This window comes from Neofelis nebulosa, chromosome 1 (genome assembly GCF_028018385.1).
Source record: "Neofelis nebulosa isolate mNeoNeb1 chromosome 1, mNeoNeb1.pri, whole genome shotgun sequence".
In the NCBI taxonomy this organism is placed as follows: domain Eukaryota; kingdom Metazoa; phylum Chordata; class Mammalia; order Carnivora; family Felidae; genus Neofelis; species Neofelis nebulosa.
Genome location: NC_080782.1, coordinates 162,194,306 through 162,217,228, shown reverse-complemented (window position 1 = coordinate 162,217,228; position 22,923 = coordinate 162,194,306). Strand labels below are relative to the sequence as shown.

Sequence of the window (22,923 nt, the reverse complement as noted above, 5' to 3'; positions counted from 1 at the left end):
GGGCCACTCCTCATCCGACCCGCACCTCGGGGTCCCCCGGCCTCACCCCTCAAGGTGCGTCTGCACTCAGTGCTGCGTGTTTTCCGGAGAACCCAGCCCACCGGGACTGACGTGCACACAGCTCACGCGATGTTAAGCCCGGGGCACGGCCCCGAGTGGGGAGCCCGGGCAGCAGCAGGAAAGGACGGGCCAGGGCCACACACCCCGCGTTGGGCCGACCTCCTTTCCCGGGTATGGGTGGGCCAGCTAAGAGCGGCCATAAACGGCTGAGTAACAACATCAACAATGAGATGTGATGAATGGATATTTCAGAGACGCGTGGATCTTGGCACAAAAGGCCACACAGTGACACAAAATATTAAACAAGAACATGCAGATAAGGCCAACAAGCTAAGGACGCGGTTGATAACGCATCAGCTTGGGCCAGGCCAGGAGCTATATCCTCTCTTGGAAACGAGGCAAGGCTTCTCTTTCCTCTTCAGAGGAAATTAATAAAAAATATTTGCAGATTATTATGAAAAAATATATATTAGCTCTTGGAGTGATGATTTAAAATCAGTTATTTGTGAGACACAGCACATCAACATTGGAGCTGCCCGGATGGTAGGGGGTTGGGGGGGACGGGGGGGACCCCCACGTGATAGCAAACGTCCCAAATGGTGAAGCCAAGGGGCCAGCTATGAGACACCAAGCCCATGGACTAAATTTGCCTTATCCCGCTACCTAATCTTTTAATTTTGTAAAAACAAAAACACACAAAACCGCTGTCCTACAGCTAGAACGTCCGTCCCAAGCTACATGGTGCTGTCGACCACCACCGGGTCTGCGCACCCCTCCGGGAGCCCCACGGAGTCAGCCAGCACCGCTGGGCTGTGCCCTTCTCGTCACGTGGACCCGAACACTGACTACGGGCCACTGGGACCACCCGGGCCCCAGCCGGCACTATCCGATGGCCCTTCCTCCCGGTCTTGGGTCCCAGAGGCAGACAAAATACACAGGTGCCCACAGAGGAACATCTTCCTGGGCATCGAAGAGAAGGAATAAAGACGGTGAGCTTCTCGCTCCACCCCCCGCCCGCCCCGCACAGAATGGGCCCTTCCGCCAGGAGCCAGGGTCTGCGGCCCGGGGGCACCCGAACTACAGGGCACAGGGGACGCGGGGAGGCACAAAAGCCCCCGCGCACATGGCCGTCTGCCTCTGCCCCCGCAGGGCCGCGGAGCAGCCTGGCTGGAGAACAACAGGACGCCCCCCTGTCCACACATCTGAATGCTTCTGACGTAGAACTCTGGCCAACAGACCCAGCCACCCAGGGACACCCTCCAGGGACACCCACCAGGGACACCCTCCAGGTGCTCTCCAGGGAGCCCACCGGGGATGCCCACCAGGGTCGCCACCCAGGGAGCCCACCAGGGAGGCCTGAGCGTTGGAGTCTGTGTCCAGTGGCCTCCCTGCCTTCTGCCCCTCAAGCAACTTGCAGGAAAAGGAGAACTCAGAATCGGTTCTATTTATATTCAGAAAACAGATCGTGTGCTGCCTCAGATACTTTATCCTCAAATTATCTGCAACTTCCCCCCAAATCCTAACTCCCCTGGTTCTCCCGAAAGTGCAGATAAGAACTGACCTACAGCAGTGATGTCTCAACAGTAATCTCTGAGAAGAATTTCACAATCCAAGCATGAATCCCAATAAGCATGAGCATTTATTTACAAATCATATAAACAACTACTACTGTTATGCATATTATCAACACAAAGAGACATTTTAGAAGGATGGTATAAGGATGAAATGAAATATTTTAAAACAATTTTAAATGTAGGTCTTCATTGTACTAAAATACAGTAAAAATAGTGAATTTAGGGAGTCCCAGCTTATTTACAAAATCGCGTTTACCATTTGTGACGCGACCATTTGAAGAGACACCGACATTCAGATAATTTTGACTCTTGGTTTTAATTTCTATCACGTCTGAGAAGATTCCTCACAGGACACAGGGCAGCTCCATCGTGCGTCACTGGCTGGACCGCCAAGTTGCATGGCACGTGACACAATCCCATCGACCAATTTGGCCTCATTTTGTTAAAATTTGGGCAGCAAATTTCTATACTCCATAATAACAGTCAGGTGTTCTCCAGGCTAATTAGAAAGTGTTGAATTTTAATGATTTTTATGAATAAGTCCAATCTACGAAAACCCTTTGTGATATTTTAGAACAAGTTTAAAAACTATTTCCAAGTTTTTTAAGTGTTAAGTTAAACTTAAACAAAAGTGACACACATTATTCTTGGCAACAAACCCCCATAACAATAACATAACATTTCTGAACATATTCCAAGCGTCTTCTCCACAGACACATTTCTTCTGAAAAGTAGCTCCTTCCTGAATCGTTGTCAAAACATCATTAGCCAGGTTTTTCCTCGCAGGGGCTGAGTGTTTTACTATGAAAATGTTTGCTCAGTGGCCCCGTCTTGCACAGAGACCATGCACAGATTCGGAACGTCTTCATCGCTAAGAGCGGTGGCATCTCTTTACTTGAGGTGACCGCCAGGCTCCGGGTGCAGCAGGTGCTTCAGGATCACTCCCTGTGTCCCTACAAAATTCGGCAAGGACCCACTGATGCTGGGACTGACACTGTGGTTTCGCTTCCACGCGGACGCAGTGGGTCACGGAGAGACCGTGGCTCCCGCCCCAGAAATGAGAGTAGCCTAGACCCTCTGAGGGGACCCCACATGCCCAGGAGGCAGGAGCGAGTTTTGGCAGCCCTCACTCCCGCCCAGGTGACCCTTCGTGGGGGGACTGGAATGGCGGCAGCTGAGAGGCCCCCACAGACACAAGGGAACCTTGGCCACTGGAGACGGAAGACGCGGGGGAGCAGAGGGGGACCCAGCTCTGGGCGGCAGGCACACGGGGCCAGTGGTGTCAGGCAGAAAAGCAGAGAAACCCGAAGGCGCTGCACCCCGCCCTGGGTGAATGGGAGACACTCCCTGAGGGGCAGGGGTGGAGGCTGGGAACTCCCCAGGGGCAGGTGCAGGGTGACACCTGAGGACAAGACAGCGGAAGGGAGATGAACCCGTGGCCACTTTCGACCCCAAAGGACAAGAAAGCCCTGACCAACCTCATGTCATCTGAGTCCAGCTCAACTGGCCATGAAGCCTCCACGTGGCTCAACTACAGAACAGGCGGACTTGTCCCACTGCACCTGTGTGGCCAGAAGGCGCCCGCGCCGGGTGTGAGTGTCACCTGCTTCCGCTGGGGTCCGCTGCTCCTTCTATTTTTCCAGCTTTGCTGCAGCGTCACTAACACTGGAATATCTCTGAAGCGCACATCGTGCTGGTAGGGTGCACATCTACACCGCGACAGGGCTCCCCATCTTACTAATTTGCACATCCGTGGTTTCAGTTTTCTAGTCTCTGCTGTTCTCATACACAAGCTGACTCCGGCAGTCAATAAAAACAAAAACAAGATACATCAACAAACAAGAAAACGTGCTCCGCCAACATGAACTAGTTGTGGGGGGGGGGGGGGGCGCCTGGCTGGCCTACTCGGTGGCGCACACGACTCTTGACCACGGGGGTCATGAGGTTGAGCCCCACGTTATACACAGAGCTTGCTTTAAAAAATAAAGATTAAAAAAACTAAGAGTCAATAGAACCAAACGTGGAGAAATGACTCAGATATTGGAATCTCAGAGCAAAACTTAAAAAAAACCGTAACAAGTGTGTTTGGAACCTAGAAAACAAGGAGGCCGATGTCTGTGAAGAGAGCCAAACAGAATTGCGACGCGGAACACGCGGTGTCGGAGAAGACACCGCCTGTCTGCCGCCTGTCTGCCACCTGTCTGCCGTCTGTCTGCCGTCTGTCTGCCGTCTGTCTGCGGGCTGGCAGCGGCATGGCAGGCAATCTCTGAACTTGGGGGCACAGGCAGAAACTACCCAAACTGAAGCAGAAGGATGGTGCATTGGGGGAAGTGCCACCTGAGGGCAACATTCTCGGCCAGCACATGTGAACCTGCAGCCCCAGAGGAGACAGAATCTGAGGCATAAAAATGCCTGAAGAAATAACAAACAGGCAAGGATATTGCAAAAATAACAGAGAACCAGAAATCCAAGAAGCTTGGCAAACTCAACGGGAGAATACAAAGAAAACCCTCCAAGGCACACGGCAAACTGCTGGAAACCAGGATGGGTTGTAAATCCTGAAAAGAGCCGCACGGGAAAGAAAAAAGGACAGTGCGACAAGGGAATCAAGGCGGAGACCTCTGCCGTCATCTGAGCTCGCGGCCGCAGGTGGAACAGCACCAGCCCACATTTCTGTCTCTGCAAAAACATCCCTCAAAACCAGAGACACGTGGGGTGGCCCCAGCACAGTAAAGGACACCTCCCACACCCCGGAGTCCACCTGTATTCTAAGCACGAAGACTCGATGCAAAGTACCTGCACTTGTCTTTCTTGTTAACACGTTCTTCGCCCCCTCCGCGGACTGCCTGACGGATGTGCCGGGCCGGGCACCCCACCCTGAAGACCACTGAGCCTCTTCAGGGCACCCCCAGAATTTGCCTGTGGCAGGCTGGGTCACCAGGGTCCCCCATGGCCGGAGCAGTACAAGCCCTTCTGGAATCTTCCGGAAGCCTCGTGCGCAGCAGCTCTGGATTCGACAGGAGATGGTGGCTCAGCGCTCACGGGCCCGGGGGCCTGACTCACGGAGCCCCCACCCCAGGCCTGCAGCCTCGGCCCCAGGAGGCTCGGCCCCCTCTCCCCAGCTCCACCCTTCCCATCCTGGCACCTGACGGAGGGAACTCACCTCTCCAGAAGGGCGGATGGGAGGTCTTCCACACCGCAGGACCTCCCCCGGCCAGGGTGGAGGCTGAGACAGGCCACCCCCAGCCTCAGCTCCCAGCAACGTCCCCGGGAGCGGGGAACCCGCAGACCCCTCTGATGACACAAGGGCACGGGCCCCAGGCTGTGGACCAGAAGGGAGAGCAGGGGCAGCCTGATGGACGAGGCCGGGCCTGCGTCCCGGGATGGACAGTGAGGCCCTGGGCTCCCAGGTGTCCCGCAGGGGTGACAGCGTAGAAGTGGTGGATTTGTGTGAGGGAAGGCAGCCTGAGGCTCTTGCCAGCAACGGGAACCTCCGCTCCCGGCAAGTTGCTCTGCAGGATTCCCTTGCTGCATTTTTATTAAAACCTTAAACCCAGAATAAAGGCAGAGATATACAAATTTATTTCTCCTCTTGAAGAGACACCTGGCGACACGTCCACAGAACAATATCCATAATCACTCAGCCACATTTCCATACCATTTGACGCAATTTTCTGGAAAGGAGAGGTATATTTTCAGAGCAGGGAGATCTGTGTGTAATTTTAACCTCCCTGCCTCCCACCCGGAGCCCCGCAACACACAGGCGGCCAGGGTGTGGCTGGACCGGCCCGCCATGTCCCCACTGGGCCCCCACGCAGGTCGTAGCTCCACGGGCCAGCCCTGCGGGCTGGGGCCATGCTCCAAGGCTACAGTGCCTGCCAGCCAGCTCTGGCCAGGACGGGTCGCCTCCTCCCCAGATTAACCAGCAGCAGAAACACCCTCCAGGGCCCTGCGCTGGGCAAGTCTGTGCCCCTGAGGCCTCGCTTTGCAGGCATCATGCCTACAGGGGCAGCGGCCACTCCAGGGCCAGGAGTCCCAGACAGCAAGGCTCCCGAGACCCCAGGGATGGCTGACACAGGCAGCTTAGGCCCCTCGCGCGTGGCGACCACAGGTGAGGGGCCACCACACGGGCAGGCATGGGAGGGCACCCTGACAGGAAGAAATACGTGGGAGACCCAGGGATCCAGCCGTCCCCTCGGAAGGCAGCAACCCTGGCCTACAAGGGCAGCACCGCAGAGATTCAGATCCCTGACCCAGGAACGAAGGTTTGGGCCACACTGCAGGCAAGACACCATCAGCCAGAGTGGTCCCCGAGAATTCAGACTGGAGGGCCAGGGTGACAGGGGCTCACCCCACTCACCACCTCCCTCTGAGCCGCCTCAGTGTGAGCAAACACATCCATGCGCTGTAACCTCAGATCTTCACCTGCGGGCACGTCACTGATCTGAAGCCCCAGATGGCACGCTCTGAAGTCCGTCACGGCCTTCCTGCCAGGCCAGGCTCCCTGAAAGCTGCTCAGCCCACACTTGCACATGGGGGACCCCTCTGGTAACTTGGCTCAGGAACTCTCCGATGCTTTGTCAAACTTCCCCAGAACCGTGCTGCCATCTGACCCTTCCTCCAGAACTTTCTTCATCCCCACAGCCCTTTTCTGTGAGGATCCGACCTGAATCACACCTAGCCGGCCTTCCCAGCCTCCACCGAATCCCTCCCACCATGGTCTCTCTCCCGATAAAGCTCTCTCCCAGGCATCTCTCCCGATAAAGCTCTCACACAAGTAATCCCACCTTGCTGTCTGCTGCTGGGGGAACCAGCACAGGTACACAGAAAATCCAAAGAACCCATAGATAAGCTAGTACAATCAGTGGGCAATTGCTACAACAACTTAGCAAGACTTCTGGATACAAAATCAACATATAAAAGTTGCATTTCTGTGAATCAGTAACAAGTAAAAATCCTACCTTGAAGAAAATACAGGCACCCCTGGGGGCTCAGTTGGTTAAGCATCTGACTCTTGATTTGGGCTCAGGTCATGATCTCACAGTTCTCGTGGGATCAAGCCCCGTGTCAGGCTCTGTGCTGACAGCGTGGAGCCAGCTTGGGATTCTCTCTCCCTCTCTTTCTGCCCCTTCCCCCCCCACCTCCCTCCCTCCCTAAACATTTTTTTTTAATACACTACCATTTAAAAAATGAGGCCCCTAAGAATAAACCTAACAAAAGTTGTACAAAGTCATCATGGAGAAATTTATAGGATTTTGAAAGGCATTAAGACAAAAGTAAACACGGAGAGATATACTATGTTCATAGATTAGAATAAGCAATATTATAAACATGTCAACCTCTCTCCAAATTGATTTATAGACAGTACAACCCTAATCAAAACATTATTCTTTTCTGGGAACTGGACTGTAAAATTTACATGAAAGGAAAAAGGTCAGAAATAGCCAGGGGTTCCTTGAAGAAGAATAAGAAGTTTAAAGCACTTTCCTTAAGAGATACCAATATCTACTATAAAACTATAGAAATCAAGACAGTCTCGTGTTGACGCAAGGACAGACAATTTGACCAATGGAACAAAACCATGAATATGTAGATTTCTGGCTTATGACAGAGAGAGTATTTCAGATCAGACTTCTCAATTGTTGGGACTTGGAAACTGAATAGTTATGGAAAAGAAATGAAATTGAACTCCTACCTCACACCATATGTAAAAATTCATCCCAGGTAAATTGAAAACAAAATGTGAAAGATAAAACTATTACATTTTTATCTTCCATGACTGCAGGGTTGGGAAGTATTTCTTAAACAAAATGCAGCATTTGCTAACCAAAACATTTTTATAAAACAAAGATTGACAGATGGGTCAATATTATAATTTAAAATATGAAAAAAACAATACAGGGGCCCCTGGGTGGCTCAGTAGGTTAAGCATCTGACTTCAGCTCAGGTCTGATCTCACAGTTTGTGAGTTCAAGCCCCGCATTGGGTTCTGTGCTGACAGCTCAGAGCCTGGAGCCTCCTTTGGATTCTGTGTCTCCCTCTCTCTCTGACCCTCTCCTGCTTACACTCTGTCTCTCTCTGTCTCTCTCTCTCTCAAAAATAAACATTAAAAAAAATTAATAAGATAAAAAGACAACACAAAGAAAGCATACCAGAAATTGAGAAAAGATGTGTGCAATATCTATAACTGACAGAAGATTCGTACATAAACTATATAAAGGGGTGCCTGGTTAAGCGTTCATTTGGGTTGGACTTCGGCTCAGGTCATGATCTCTTGGTTTGTGAGTCTGAGTCCCACATCAGGTTCCCTGCTGTCAGCGCAGAGCCAATTCATATCCTCTGTCCCCGTCTCTCTCTTTGCCCTTCCCCTGCTCATGGGCACACTCTCTCACACAAAAATAAACAATAAAAAAATAAAGAAATATAAATATCCCATAAATCAATAACAAAATGACAAGAAAACAAAACAAAACAAAACTCTCCCAAAAGTACAAAAGACAAAACCAGGCAATTCAAAAAATGGGAAAATTCAATAGCCAGCAAATACATCAAATCACATCCAACCTCATTACTAGCTAAGAAATATAAATTAAAGCCATGAGATACCATCATACTGCAGCCAGACTGGCATTAAAATCTAGTGATAATTGTAAAAGCCAAAAATTGCAAATAACCCAAACATTCATTAAGAATAAAAGGGCTGAATAAACTGTGGTACGTTCAAAAACTGGAGTGACACATAGCAGTAAGTGAACTTCAGTTACTGCTCAAGGTGTCCATTATCAACACACTTAAGTTATGGGCACCAATATGCCTTCACACATAAAGTGTTGAATTACAGATCCCACCAACAATCTGTTATTCTTAGCAATGCAAATGCAGGTGGTAAAATTACAGGGGAAAGGGGTGAGTGACAGAGTCAGGAAAGGTCACAGGAGGCTCCCACATTGGTAGAAATGCTGTAGATTTTAAACTAGAAGGTAGGAACATGGCTTCTGGCTTTGCAGTTAATCTTTAAACTTGACATGTCATAAACATATGCAGAGATTAATTACACAGAAAAAAATCTGCATCGCCAAAAGCTGCTTCTCTTAAAAAATAGTAACTCTAAAAACGTGACAAACCAGCACTCCAGTGAAACAGCTCGTCAAAATCATCTTCTTGCCAAATGCAACGATCAATTCTCTACCAGAATCTAATTCTGCCTTTCAGCAGCATGCAAAAGAGTTGACCACTCTTTTCCTGCAACGCTCTTCCCTCGGGTTCTGCGATACCCCAATGCTCCTGCTCAGCCTCTAAAATATTGGGCATACTTGAGGCTGAGTCCTGGATCATCTTCTCTACACCCCCTTCAGGGTAACTTCACTAAAACCCATTCCTTCAAATGCTCTGTATATGCTGATGATCCCCAAATGTTTAACTCTAGCTGTGACCTCTCCTCTGAAATCCAGACTCATAAATCCAGAGTTCACTTCTCTGATGCTCTATCCTATAGCCTCTAGCTGCCTTGGCCTCCCAGGACAACCACCTCCACTAAAGTTAGAGACATTTCCATGCTCTGCCTAGGTTCCCTCTCCCTGCACTGCAGACTTTCTCCAGGAAGTAAGTTAGGGGTCACCTCAGGTGGTTTCGCAAATCTCCCAGGTATCAGGGCTCTCCATTGCCAGGAGTACGTTGTCTCCATTGCAACCTGTTGTCTGGCTTCCCTGGTTGTGTTTGGTTTGGTTTGTATCAGGCAGAATACATCTGGTCTCTATTATTCCATCTTGGCCAAAAATGGCAGCCCTCCCTCTTTAATAACTCTGAAAGTGCAAATTAGTACATCATAAATGTTAATAAATGTTTGGTGAATGAAGTATCTAACTTTAAAACCACTGAGTACAAAGAAGTGTGTCTCAGCAGTGAGAAAAACAAATAGCAAGATGGTAGGCTTAACCCCAACTGCACAAATAACCACATTAAAGGTAAATAGCCTAGAAATCCCAATTAAATACAGAGATTTTATATTGGATTAAAAAAACAAACATAAGTGTGGCCCAACTATATGCTGTCTACAAGATATCCACTTTATTTATTTATTTTATTTTATTTTATTTTTTATTTTATTTTATTTTAGAGAAAGAGAGCATGAATGGGGGAGAAAGGCAGAGGGGGAGAGAGGACAGAGAAAATCCTTTTTTTTTTTTTTTTAAAGTTTATTTATTTATTTTGAGAAAGAGACAGAACAAGCAGGGGAGGGGCAGCAAGAAGAGACAGAAGCCCAAGCAGGCTCCGCACCATCAGTGCAGAGCCTGATGGGGGCTCAAACCTACAAACTGTTAAGATCATGACCCGAGCCAACATCAAGAGTCAAACACTTAACCAGCTGCACCATCCAGGGACCCCAAGAGTGAGAGAATGTTAAGCAGGCTCCATGCCCAGCACAGACCCCAGTGCGGGGCTCAATTCCACAACACTGGGATCATGACCTGAGCCTAAATCAAGAGTCAGATGATCAACTGCCTGAGCCACCCAGGTGCCCCAAAATATCCACTTTAAATATAAAGCTACACATATGCTAAATATAAAAGAATGGAAAAGATACACCATGCTAACACAAATCAAAAGAAAGCTGGAGTGGTTGTAATATAGACAAAGTATGTTTCAAAGCAAAGAGTATTACCAGAGATTGCGAGGGTCACTTTACAATGATAAAAGGGGTCGTTCATCCAGGAATTATAACAATCCTAAATACTTTATGAACCTAACAACAGAGCTTCAAAATACATAAAGCAAAAACTGAGAGAAATGCATAAGACAAATTCATGATATAGTGAAAAGATTGCAACCCCCCCTCTCTCAACAAACAATAGGAAAAGTAGACAAAAATTAGTGCAAGTGCAAAAGACTTAAGCCAACCACCTTAACTTAACGGAATTCATAGAACACCACAAAACATCAGAATAAACATCCTTTTAATGTGTACCCGGGACACTTGCCAAGATAAGCCCTCTCTAGGGTCATAAAACAAATCTCAATAAATTTAAATGGATTCACCTCAAAAAAGTATATTCTCTGACCACATTACACATCAAAAACAGAAAGGTACCTGAAAAATCCATAACAATTTGGAAACAAAATAACAAACTTCTAAATAACCCATAGGTCAAAGAATTAACCAAAAGGGAAATTTGGAAAGTATTTTAAAAGAACAAAAATGAAGGAACATATTAAAATTTGTTGAATGAAACAGAAAGATCTTAAATCAATTACCTTATCTTCCATCTCAAGGAAAGAAAACAAAAGAAAAGCTCAGTAAGCAGAAGAAATAACAAAGATCAGAGTAGAAATCAGTAAAATATAAAGCAGAAAACAATGGGGGGAAATCAATGGCAACAAAAGCTGCTCATCTGAGAAGATGAAACTGATTAATCTCTAGCCAGATATGTGGGGAGGAGACACAAGCCTCCCATGCAGAAGAAATTTCAAATAATTTTTGTAGATACTCTCCCCTCAAAGGAGGGAGAGCAAAGCCCCTCTCCACTAAGTGTGGGTTACACCAGCGACCTCCCCCTAAAGGGCACAGGATGAAAAAGAGGGTAAAGGGGTAACTTCACAGGGAAGGATGCCATCTCAGGCAGGCAACCAGGGTCGGCACCCACAGTGATAAGCCATGTAGACAGTGTGCACCCTGGATTCCCTGAGAGCAGAAGGGCACTTCTGGGGTCTTCCTCCCTGAATTCATAATCTCAGTCTAACCATACGACATCAGACAAAACCCAATTGAGGGACATTCTATAAAATATCTGACCAGTACTCTTAAAACTGGATAACAGAAAAACAAGAAAAACCTGAGAAAAATGTCACAACCAAAAGGAGCCTAAGGAGACAAGACAACCAAATGTCATGTGATGCCCAGAACGGACAGAGGTCCTGAATGGACAGAGGTCCTGAATGGACAGGTGCTCGTTATGGACAGGTGTCCATTTTGTGACAAAAATGTCACAACCAAAAGGAGCCTATGGAGACAAGACAACCAAATGTCATGTGATGCCCAGAACAGACAGAGGTCCTGAATGGACAGGTGCTCGTTATGGACAGGTGTCCTGAATAGAACAGAAAAAACATCCAGCAGAAACATACAGGAGATGCATAGGTAATTTATAGTTTTCTAGTAGCAATGTTTAAAATGTAAAAAAAAAAAAAAAAAGAAAAAAAAGAAAAGAAAAGAAAAAACTGGCAAAATTAATTTTAATATATTTTATTTAAGCAAACATATACAAAATATCACTTCAACATGTAACTGTATGAAAAAATATTGAGCTATTTTACATTCCTTTTTTCATACTAAATATTTGGGATTTGCAGTGTATTTTACACTTACACACATCTCAGTGCAGAGTAGGCACTTTTCAAGTGCTCAACACCTGTGATGGACAGGCAGATCTAAATTAATAGCTACAATCTAAAGTTGACAGCAATTGGAAACTACTATAATCACGGTGAGGACTCTTGGTTAATTGCAGGCTAATACACAGATATCGCTTCCTCTGACAAGTTTCAATTTGTGGTTAAAATGACAGCAAAAAAGCAGTAGCAGCTTTGCTAGGATTCTCTACATACTCATTTGTCCAGTCTTTTCCCTGAAACTATACCTGTGGGAGACTCTGTCCACACCACGGACAGAAATAAAAATCTCTATGCTGACAAGCACAGAGCCTGGGGGGTACTTAAGTCTTTTAAAAAGGCCTAAACAGGGAGAATATATTTGTAAATCACCTACATGATAAAAGACTTACATCCAGATATATATAAAGAATTCTCAAAACTCTGTAAGAAAACAACAAACCCAATAAAACATGGGAAAATATCTTGACAGACACAATTTCACGGCAGATGAGCCTATGGAAACACACTCGGTGTCATTAGACCCCAGAGACACGCAAGTTAAAAGCACAGTGAAAGGCCAGCACACACCCGTGAGAACATCTGAACTTAAGAGGCTGTTCCTCCTGCAGCGTGGACAAGGATGCGAGGACACTGGAGCTCTGGCTCATGGGCCCTGCCTTGCCGGCCAGGCCCTGAGACATGAGATGTAAACATGTGAGGTGTGGACGGCTAGCCGTGCCCTGTCCTAGCCACCAGGACGTGAAGGACGTGAAGGACGTGAAGGACGTGAAGGACGTGAAGGACGTGAAGGACGTGAAGGACGTGAAGGCCTTTATCCACAGACTCCGCCACAGCTATTCACAGCAGCTTTACTTACAACAAATGCTGGAAACAAGGTAAATGGTCAACAGGTGAATGTGTTTCCTTGTGTGATGGGAGTTAAAAGCTCTCAGCTTAAAATTTTTTCCCAGTGGTTTGCCCCAAACCATTCCACGTACCCAAAGTAACCCTTCACACACTCTAAAGACCCACAAGTTCTCGTCTGTGGGTGTCTCTTTCTGTTCTTGTGTCCTACCACTTTTACATAGTAGCATTACGTTTTTTGATAACATGGTTTGACAAATCTGTGTATCTATTATTCTTCCTTTTCAGAAACTAACAACTGAGAAAAAAGCAAACTTCCCAGAAATTTTGAACTGTAACTATATCCACAGTCAGAATAAGACAATCACAGCCTGGTTAGGAATTAATGAAACAGAAAATGCACTCCGTGAAAGCCTGTGATGTAATGCAAAGCGAGAATGATTCAGTCACAAACACAATGAGAAAAAGAAATTCCATATGTTTTCAATTCAGGAAAAAAAAAAAACCAAAAGAGGAAGAGGAACATACTAAATACAGAATAGTAATTTAAAAACAAAGGAAAAAATGGCATCTATGCATAGTCAAATGACAATATCAAGAGATAATTCCTGAAAGACAGAGCCATGATCACACTGGGAAGGTGACCAGAAAGAAAAAAGAAAGCACGAATACGTAATACCGGGAACTAAGGAGCTAGAACTCAAACGTGAGTATTTCAATTACCATAAAGGCATCTACTTAATCATTAATGCCAACAAACTTGATAGCCTAAATGAAAACACGTGATTTCCTAGAAAGAAAAAGGAACCTGGAATTCAGAACCACAGTAGACTAGGAAAAAAGGCTGTTTATGACACACCCACCAAGACGTGTCCGGTGATGACACTGCTGAAACCGAGCAGGGCCCTTGGGAGGAATAATCACGACTTCAGGACCACAATCTTTTGACACAGCCAGAGCATCCGGCATCTTCTCTCCACCAGGTCAGAGTCTAACAGACCCAAGCGACTCCACCCAAGTCACCAACACACAAGGGAGCACCTCCGCCTTTTACGTAGGCGCTGCCCTCCCTTGATTACACCTCCATACATCTGCAAATACTGCCGTTCCTGAAGCGTTAAGTTCCTCTGTGCTATTCGGCACCCCTCATCCACTTACATGCGCACGAGCAGGGTGGTGAGTCCCTCTCACCCACCGACGCCCAGACGGCCATGCTCAGCTCTACACAGGTCTGCCGGGAAGCCCGGTGGGAGGCCTGTCCTCCCTGCTTGCGGCCACAGCGTCCACATCAACATTCCCAGCGCTGAGGAGCCGTGCTCACGGGGAGGCCACTAGCCCGCCAGCTCCTTGTCCTCAGACCTCGGGTGCTGGTTTTTGGGAACACTCGTCCCTTCACGTAGACTTTGTGCCTCGTGACTCACTCTGAGTATGACTGTGCCTATTTGATACAAGTGCTTTTTTCCGAGTCAGATTTTCACGTTGGCTGTCCCATGGTGTCCCATAAAGCCAGGACACGTTCTCCATAGGGCTGGGAGAGTTCCCTTGGTGACAAATGTGTACGCATGAAGGAAAGGTGCCCCCTGCCCCAGCTTGTCAAACCTGCTAACCCAACAGGACTCAAGAGAGGCAAGTCCTGAGCGGAGACAAGCTGTGCCTGCAGCCTGGCACCTGACCTGACCTGGGCGGTAAGAGGCGTCCCCAGTGACAGGAAAGCTGGGCTGGGCTCCCCGGAGCTGCCCGGGGTGAAAGGCGTCAGCACACCAGACACAGGAGCTCCGTTCATCAAGAATGTGCCCAGAGCCTGACTGGACGCACACAGTTCTGTCCGATCTACACGACAGGCCTAAAAGGTCAGCACCACTACCGTTCTCCGGGTGAAGCAGCAGTGGCCCTCCCAGAGCCACGCCGGGTACCTGCCTCCAGGGACGACTCACCGCTCCAGCGGGCTCTCCCACCTCAACCACCCTGTGGGGAGCCCCGACTCATCACTGAGGAGACCAGCTCTGTGACAGGTCTGCCGGGTAACAGGACGTCCCCAGTGGGGTCTGAAACAACCTGGACCGCCAGCCCCCCTGTGGTTGCCACCTCCACGGTTCTGTCCAGGGACCGCCCCCACCCCGGGGGAGGCCCCTCAGAAAGCACCTCCATAACCCACTCGTCACTTCCTCCTAAGCTCAAACGGAGTTTTAGTTCCCAAATCTGGATTAGCATTTTCCAGAGTGGCTCCTACGGAAGATTAGAGGCGAAATGTTTTAAATAAAATAAAAACAGGTTCCGAGGTCAACAATCTTAGGGAAATTTCTCTGGGAGATACAGGTAACCCCTGCTTTTCAAAAGCCCCCATCACGCCACTTGGCTTTCGCAAAAGGCCCACATCAGTGCCTGTCTGGAGAGGATCTTCCAGAGCATTCAGGGCTGGCTTTGCAGCCCAGCACCCTCAGGGGACTGCGCTCCCATCGCTCTGCTCAGCAGCCAGCCGGAGTTCTGCACTGCGCCTGCCGGCACCCGGGCCTTCTCTCGATCCTGTGCCTCTTCCAGCAAGATGCGCCCCGAGAAAAGCCTAAAAGGTCACTTTGGGGCGGGGGGGCAGGGGGGCGCACACAGACACTCCTCCATACACGTCACAGCGGACTGCTACTTTGCTCTCCTCCGACTCGGCTTATGGAAGTCCTCATAGGAGGACCACTCTGGACACGGCACTCCCTCGCTCCTGGGAAGCGTTCCGGGACAAAACCCTGCTCCAAACTCCAATTTTACAAACTTTTAACCTAAACTACGCTGCTCTCCTACAACGTTCAGATGCACTCTGCAGAGCGGGGACCCCCCAAGCGCCCTGGGGAACTGGGTGGGACAGCAGAGCGAGCTATGAGGGCAGTGCCAGCCCTGAGAGGTGGCCGCCCCCCTCCGCACCGAAGGGCACACGGGCTGCGTCCTAGGTGTCACCCTCATCCCCACGTGTGCCCTGCCACCTGGCGAGGGACCAGCTCTCCTCACAGCTGCTCCATTCAGGGAGGAACCGATACAGCTGAAAGACCGCTTTTAATTTTCTAAGTTTCACTTATGCAACATAATAAAGGCGGATTTATGTGACTTGATGACGTTTTTACAAAAAACAGTTCCCCACACCTGGTCAGTATATAAATATTTACAATGAAAAAATAGGCAAGGGAAAAGGAAGCCTTCCGTATTCATGTCAGTTTCTTTAAAATGCTCATCAGAATTTGAAAATAAAATAGTTCATTCACTCTCTAGTCTCTATTTACATCGTCCCGACGGCTGAGGAAATCTGGGCTTGAGGGTGGCTGTTCAGATCACCGGGACGTCCTACACTATTTTAGAGTAGTTATCTGAAAGAGTAAATTAAATATAAAAATGTAAACTTTGAAAGAAGGATAAACGTGTAAAGGTTCTTACAGAAGTTGACATTTTACACACTACAGACCAAAATAAAATGCTCTGTATATTTTCTTAGCAGGGACATTCTGTTTCAATTGAACTTGATCATATAACAAAAATTGCCTCTAAGGAGGAGGTTAAAAAAATAGCAAGAACAAAATTACCATCTTAAGTGAACATCCATTTGCTCTAATTTTCTCTAAAAGCAACAGGGATTTCTCAAAAAGTGACAAATATAAATTATATCATGGAGAGCTTAAGAAGCCTCAACGAAGTATGGTATCTCGTAAATACGAAGACGTTAAAAAACAAACGAGTAGTGCAAACGGGCCTATGTAACTCGGTGACGTTACAAATACATCCACTCCGTGTGTGACGACAAGATTTGGATGTGACAGATGCCGTGCCCCCAGGAGCTTCAGGGGCTCGTGGGCAGCACGCCGGCGGCCTCACGGGTTCGCACACGTGTTCACCTCGACCTGCAGTCCCCGGCGCAGGTGGCGCCGGGGGATACGGGAGGGCTCACGCGTGGGAGCCACGCCGCCCGCGGGAGCCCAGGGACACCCGCAGCCTTGGCTCTCGGGCCTCGTAGTGCTCGTTGAAGTCCAGCCTGAAGCTCAGGAAGCGCAGGCTCTCGTCGGAGCTGGTCGTCAGCAGCACCAGGAACTGCTGCACCACACCCTGGGGACAGGAAAGGAACAGGAACGTCAGCGCGGGCTCACCCCTGTGGCTCAGTGGGCTGGGGTTTCTGTCCACACCCACGGTCCTACATAAACCCCCACTGCGGCAGGCATCCCAAAGGAGGGCAGGGTGTGGGGAGGAGATGCCCGTGGGCACAGATACAAATGCGCTATCAATCGATTTTCTTTAAAAGAACCAACACGTTTCCCTTTCTGCCCTAAGTTCTGTAAGAATATGCAAAGCAGTGAAGCTTCTGATGTTCAAACAGCCTATTCTTTTTATTATGTTTAACCTTACGCTCTTAGAAATGTACCCTTCTTTTTGATGTTTACTTATTTCTGAGAGAGACAGAGACAGAAAGAGAGAGAGAGACAGAGCACGAGCAGGGGAGGGGCAGAGGGAGAGGGAGACATGGAATCCGAAGCAGGCTCCAGGCTCCAAGCTATCAGCACAGAGCCCGACGTGGGGCTCAAACTCAAGAACTGTGAGATCATGACCTGAGCCGAAGGCGGACACTTAACCGACTGAGTCCCCCAGGAGCCACTTTTTATTTTAAATACAAAACCCAGAGTTACATTTTCATCTTTCCCTTGAGTTATGAAGAGGCCTGAATCATAAAGCCCTCACAGGAAAGCACAAGGCAAACACGAGGAAGGACCTGCCTCTAAGGCACGACCATTGGCTCCCAGGCTGAATCTCCTTCCTGAAGATTCACAGGCAGAGTGTGGAGCGTCACCCCCTTATCGAGGGGCTTTGTAAACGTGAGGGGACATGACTGTCCTCAAACCTTCGAACGGCAAAACCCAGCTGGTTCTCTGCAGGGCGGAGTCACTTAGGAGCACAAACCCCACTATCGGGTTCCTGAGTCACAGCCAGCAGGCGTGTGTCCGTCAAGCAGGTGAGGTTTGTCCCCACGCCTGCAGACCCGCAGGAGGTCTCATGTGCAGAGAAGTCCTCGCTGAAACACCACATGCCACAGTCCTCCCAAACCCCAACAGCACCTCAGTCCCTGTCCTTGCTCCTGGGGACTTGGGCATGTGACACCAAGGGACACACACCTGAGCTGGTGCACAGCAGGGCGCTGTGGACACCCGTGTCATTCTGGGAAATAGAGGGCTTCAGAGACAGTGTCTAAGCAATTCTATCACAAAAATATAAACAGTGGCTCCTTGCTGGGCAACAAAACAAACGTGTGAAGGTCACTACGGGGACATGTGAAGGACAGGTCTGTGCTCAGGCTGGGGACTCCAGCCATGGCTCAAAAGCAGAACATGATGGTGGCTGTTGATGCCCTGCTGTTTCCATAATTCAGAGAACAGAAGAGGACTTTTCTGTTAAGGGAAAAGAAATCCCAATGGCCATGATTTAGAAAGAAGATTAAGACTGTAATTTCAGTAAAACTGGGATTATACAGATTAAGATTCCTTCTCAAAAATGTATTAACTCTCTCAGGAAATATGTAATCACCCCTATCTCTTTGAGAAACAAGCATAGGGACAGACGTTTTCAAGATTTCTCTGCAGCAGATACACAACTCTCTTAATAGTAGCAGTGCACCTGCAGGCTCAGTCAGTTCACTGTCCGACTCTTGATCTCAGCTCAGGTCATGATTCCAGGGTGGTGGGATCGAGCCCCATGTTGGGCTCTGTGCTGAGTGTGGAGCCTGCTTGAGATTCTCTTTCTCTCTCTCTCTCTCTCTCTCTCTCTCTCTCTCTCTCTCTCTCCCTCCCTCCCTCCCTCCCTCCCTCCCTCCCTCCCTCTCCCCTGCTTGTGCTCTCTCTCCAAAATTAAAAAAAAATTTTTGAATTAAAAAAAATAATATGGAGCTGACCATTAGGTATCCATTTTTTTTTAAGTTTATTCATTCATTTTCAGAGAGAGAGTGAGTACGAGCAGGGGAGGGACAGAGAGAAAGGGAGAGAGAGAATCCCAAGCAGGCACCATGCTGGCAGTGCAGAGCCTGACGTGGGGCTTGAACCCATAAACTGAGATCGTGACCCGGGCCAAAATCAATATTCGGACACTCAACAGACTGAGCCCCCCAGGTGCCCGTAGATGTCCATTTTAAAAAAAAAAAAAAATTTTTTTAACGTTTATTTATTTTTGAGACAGAGAGAGACAGAGCATGAATGGGGGAGGGTCAGAGAGAGGGAGGCACAGAATCCGAAACAGGCTCCAAGCTCTGAGCTGTCAGCACAGAGCCCGACGCGGGGCTCAAACTCACAGACCGCGAGATCATGACCTGAGCTGAAGTCAGCCGTTTAACCGACTGAGCCACCCAGGCGCCCCTAGATGTCCATTTTTAAGAAATGTGCATACATGCTATTTCTGCACACGGAGGTCAAGTAGGTATTTCATTATGAAAACAGTATCCGGTGAAGATACTTTTGCACTAACACAACCCCATCATTGTTAGGAAACATATTTTCAACAAACACGCAACAGTCACTAACGTCAGAGGAAGACACTTGGGAAAGGGACAAAGTCTTTCCCCGCCCACGTCACACGGAAGACCGCCATCAGAAGTGTGAGGACACGGGAAGAAACTAGATGCCATGAACAGGTGGCACCTTCGTGTGAAATCCTGAACCACGTGGAGACATTAGCACACAAAAATATGTAATTTTCAAAGGTTTTAACGTCAATGCTCGATTTGTCTTCCTTATTAGTTACCGGCAACCAAATGTAAAAATTCTTCACAAAATCTTTTCACCTGTATCTCCATCACTAAAATCACACTGAGAACAGATGGAACCAGAAGGCAAAACCACCACAGGCATAAAAGGCAGAGCCCATGGACTCTGGGCCTCGGTGTCTCTCTCAGCCTCCCGGGGCTGTGTGCTGAGTTCAGCGCCCGCTGCCCTGCGTGCCCGGCTCCTCCACACCCCCCGCACGCCCGCGGCGCCCTCCGGCCTCACCCCGGCCCTCCCAGAGCCCCCGCCCACCACCGACACCACCGGAACCCTCCCAGGCCAACATCGGGGGTGAGCCCAGGGTCCCTGGGAAGGTCACAGCCAAGACTGGGCACCACCCTGGGTGGAGGGTGGACCGAAAGGACTGTGTTCTAACTATTCTGATGGCAACGGTCTACTGCAGGAACACACCAGTGTGGTCCGGGCCCTGCCAGCACCTGGTAGAAATGGGCCAGTATCCGCAGCTGCGAGCACATTTTCGGGATAGATTCTCGAAACTCTTGAATCCTCCTGTTCTCCTCCTCCTCCTCTGCTGCCGTCACTCCCCACCGGCCCTAAAGAATGGGAAGGACCAGATGAAATTAAAATATGGGTGCAAGAAGCCGCCAGGGAGGACGGGGCTAGAAGGGGAGGGCGGGGAGAGGCGTGCTTCCCGCGTCCTTGTGCTGCCGCTGAGCACGGACATTTTCCATTAGCACACATGGGCACAGAGAACGCCCTCACTCTTAGTGACTACGGTTTTACAGTGCGTACGTAGCACATGACACTTCTGATAATTCGTCAAGCCAAGCAGCCTCTCGCGCCGAGCAATGCACCGGTCCATCACTGTGCGCTTTCTCGGCACAGATAGCATGCACAAAGGGGGGCCGACTGGCCCAAAGTGGGAGCCCGTGAGCCCTTGACGGTGGTGGGAACGCCTCTCGCTACTTCTCCTAAGCATGCCGGCTCTTTCTGCACTGGAAATAGACCTACTTCTGGTTCTAAGAGACTGTTCTCAATGGGCGGTGAGTCTAACTAAAGGGCTTTGCAGCCGGCCTGCACAGAAGTAGTGTAGGAACTCAGTTTATCAGTGGGAACGCATCCTGGTAAGACAAGGATGAAACACTGGTTTCTCCTACAGCTGTTCTGTGTCCTCTGGAAGCTTTAGCACGTCACCCTTCCTGTTCAGACTCAGCCCACCGTGCTGCCTGTGGGTGTGAGGCAGGGCCAAGCTACAGCTGCCTGACTCCACCTACTGACGACCCATCGCCCACTGTCCTCAGTCGGGAACTGACGGTCCCAGGAGGCGTAGGGCCGTTTCTGGATGTCTCTCTGCTCACAACTGCCCGTGGTGGCGCCAACACCATCCTGCTCCCTGCCGTGTTTTCACGGCTAAGTCCCGAGTGCTCAGGTTACTCAACATCTCTTCTCTGCACACCATGCCCTACATATTTCCATATCAACTGTAGAGTTGGTTTATCATTTCTTACCGAAAGAAAAAAAAGTATGAAGGCCAACAAAAACCCCAGAACTGCTGGGATCAGAACCGGGATGGAACTGAGTCGGTTCTCCAATCCACGAATACAATATATTCCACTTAGGGGCCCTTTACGATCTCTGTGACGCAGCAGTTCGCAGACCTTGTTTGCCAAGGGCCAGGCGGCACACAGCGTGGGGTCTGTGGGCTGCCAGGCCGACACCATCACAATGCTGCCACCAGCCTATGCGGGCAGCCACGGCCGGCTGCTCCAACACAACTCCATCTGCGGGAACACTCAGGAGGCCGGGCCCCCGTCTTCGTGCACAGTCTCTTGAACACCACAATGGCCCTAGGTCCAAGTGACTGCTTCTGCAGTTATTTTGCCCATTGGATTTAAATAATTTCTCTGAGACAGTTCGAGCTTTCAGCTGTCCTACGGTTATCCCCAAGCACATCTGAATGAAACACACCGAATAGTCCTGACTCATTATGTAGATGCGTTCCACTCCGGTGCTGATGGCTTACAGTCTGGAGAGAGAACGTTCAACTCCCACACAACTGGCCACCCCACTACTACAAGAATGTGAAAATCCCAAGGACTGATTTTTGCAGATTTTATATAGTTTAGTAATTCTCGAGAAGCAGATTCTGCGGGGCTGTGGGCAGCTTTACAAATCACAACAGTAACTAGCTTTTACTGAATGCTTCCTAAACGCTAAGTCACTGGCGTGCATGACACACGCCGACAGGTCACCACGGGGTCTTACTTAGCGTCACTCCCCTTTCACAGACAAGGAGACCTGCCCTGGAGAAGTCAAGCCACCCAGAAGGACGCCACCAGCAAGCACGGCCAGGGTGGAGTCTTTGGTCAGTCTGGCACCCAGGCGTGCCCGCACACGGGCCAGGCGGCATTTCGGGGTCACACACACACCCCCATCTTGGCGACAGTAGTGAAGCAGTCCTCTTCCTGTTCCCAGAAATCCTGAGGGGACGGCATGTGCTCTAAGTGGTTGTGAGTTTTCCACGTTAAATAGGGTCCTAACACAAATTTTAAGGAAACAGTTAAAAATAAAACTAATCAAACTGTGTCAACTGAAAAATTTGTCACTCAAGAAGAAGCACCTTGAAAAGGTAAAAAGTTATACAGATTATATCAGATACAAGAAGTCTCCTAAACACCCCAACTTGCTCAATAAATCTTCACAATCCAAGGTCACGGAGGACACAAACATACTTTAGGGAGGTCACTGAAAACAGCCACAAGTGCACAACTTAAGTTCCCACGTGGACACACACAGCCACCAGCTCCAGGGGACAGGTGACACAGAGCTGGGCACCGTTTGCAGAGATGTCAGCACCTCCCTCACGGGATTCCCGCGGGTGCTGTCTTCATTTATTTTCAAGACAGGATGACAGCAATGGTGACCGGTCCCCTGGAGCAGTCAGCACCGCCTCAGGACTCCGCACCAGGTGTCCGCACGGCGTCAGTCGAACATTTCAGCAGGGAAGTTACCTGACGTATTCGTGACTATGGTGGCAATAAGCTCATTTTTAAACCTGGTAAACCCCCCGGTGTCACAGCCATACCTCGACTTCATTCTGTTTCTTTTTCTCCTCAAACTGTAATCGTCTCTGTAACTCTTCCAGAGCCGCTCTGTATATCGCGTCTTGAGTGTTCTGAAGTTCGATGATCTGATCAAACACGGCTCTTAGTTGATTTAAAAGTGCCTGAGGACAGGAGACAAAGATTTTTCTTTTAACGACTAGAGCCCCAACATGCTCATTCCAAAGTTGTTCCAAAGAACATGGATGAATAGTAAAAAGGCAC

At 49.0% G+C, this 22,923-nt stretch overlaps 1 protein-coding gene and 1 long non-coding RNA gene across 8 annotated transcripts in view; both read right to left on the bottom strand.

The window, feature by feature from the left end:
- Positions 1–1,680: 1,680 nt before the first annotated feature.
- Positions 1,681–6,759, bottom strand: LOC131519375 (uncharacterized). Its single transcript, XR_009265609.1, has 2 exons — positions 3,238–6,759; positions 1,681–2,587 (listed from the first exon to the last, which is right to left on the bottom strand). It is a non-coding gene; the product is annotated as an uncharacterized LOC131519375 (long non-coding RNA).
- Positions 6,760–11,858: 5,099 nt separating this feature from the next.
- Positions 11,859–22,923, bottom strand: part of TUBGCP3 (tubulin gamma complex component 3) — a 75,736-nt gene continuing 64,671 nt past the window's right edge. For 4 of the 7 annotated variants that reach the window (XM_058742301.1, XM_058742343.1, XM_058742326.1 and 1 more), the window contains 3 exons: positions 22,683–22,823; positions 20,013–20,190; positions 11,859–16,943 (listed from right to left, as the gene is read on the bottom strand). In XM_058742301.1, coding sequence (XP_058598284.1) covers positions 16,732–16,943; positions 20,013–20,190; positions 22,683–22,823 — 531 coding nt within the window. In that variant the 3' untranslated portion in view covers positions 11,859–16,731. The remainder of the gene's footprint in view (positions 16,944–20,012; positions 20,191–22,682; positions 22,824–22,923) is intronic. The other 3 variants (XM_058742318.1, XM_058742353.1, XM_058742336.1) reach the window with 2 other exon arrangements.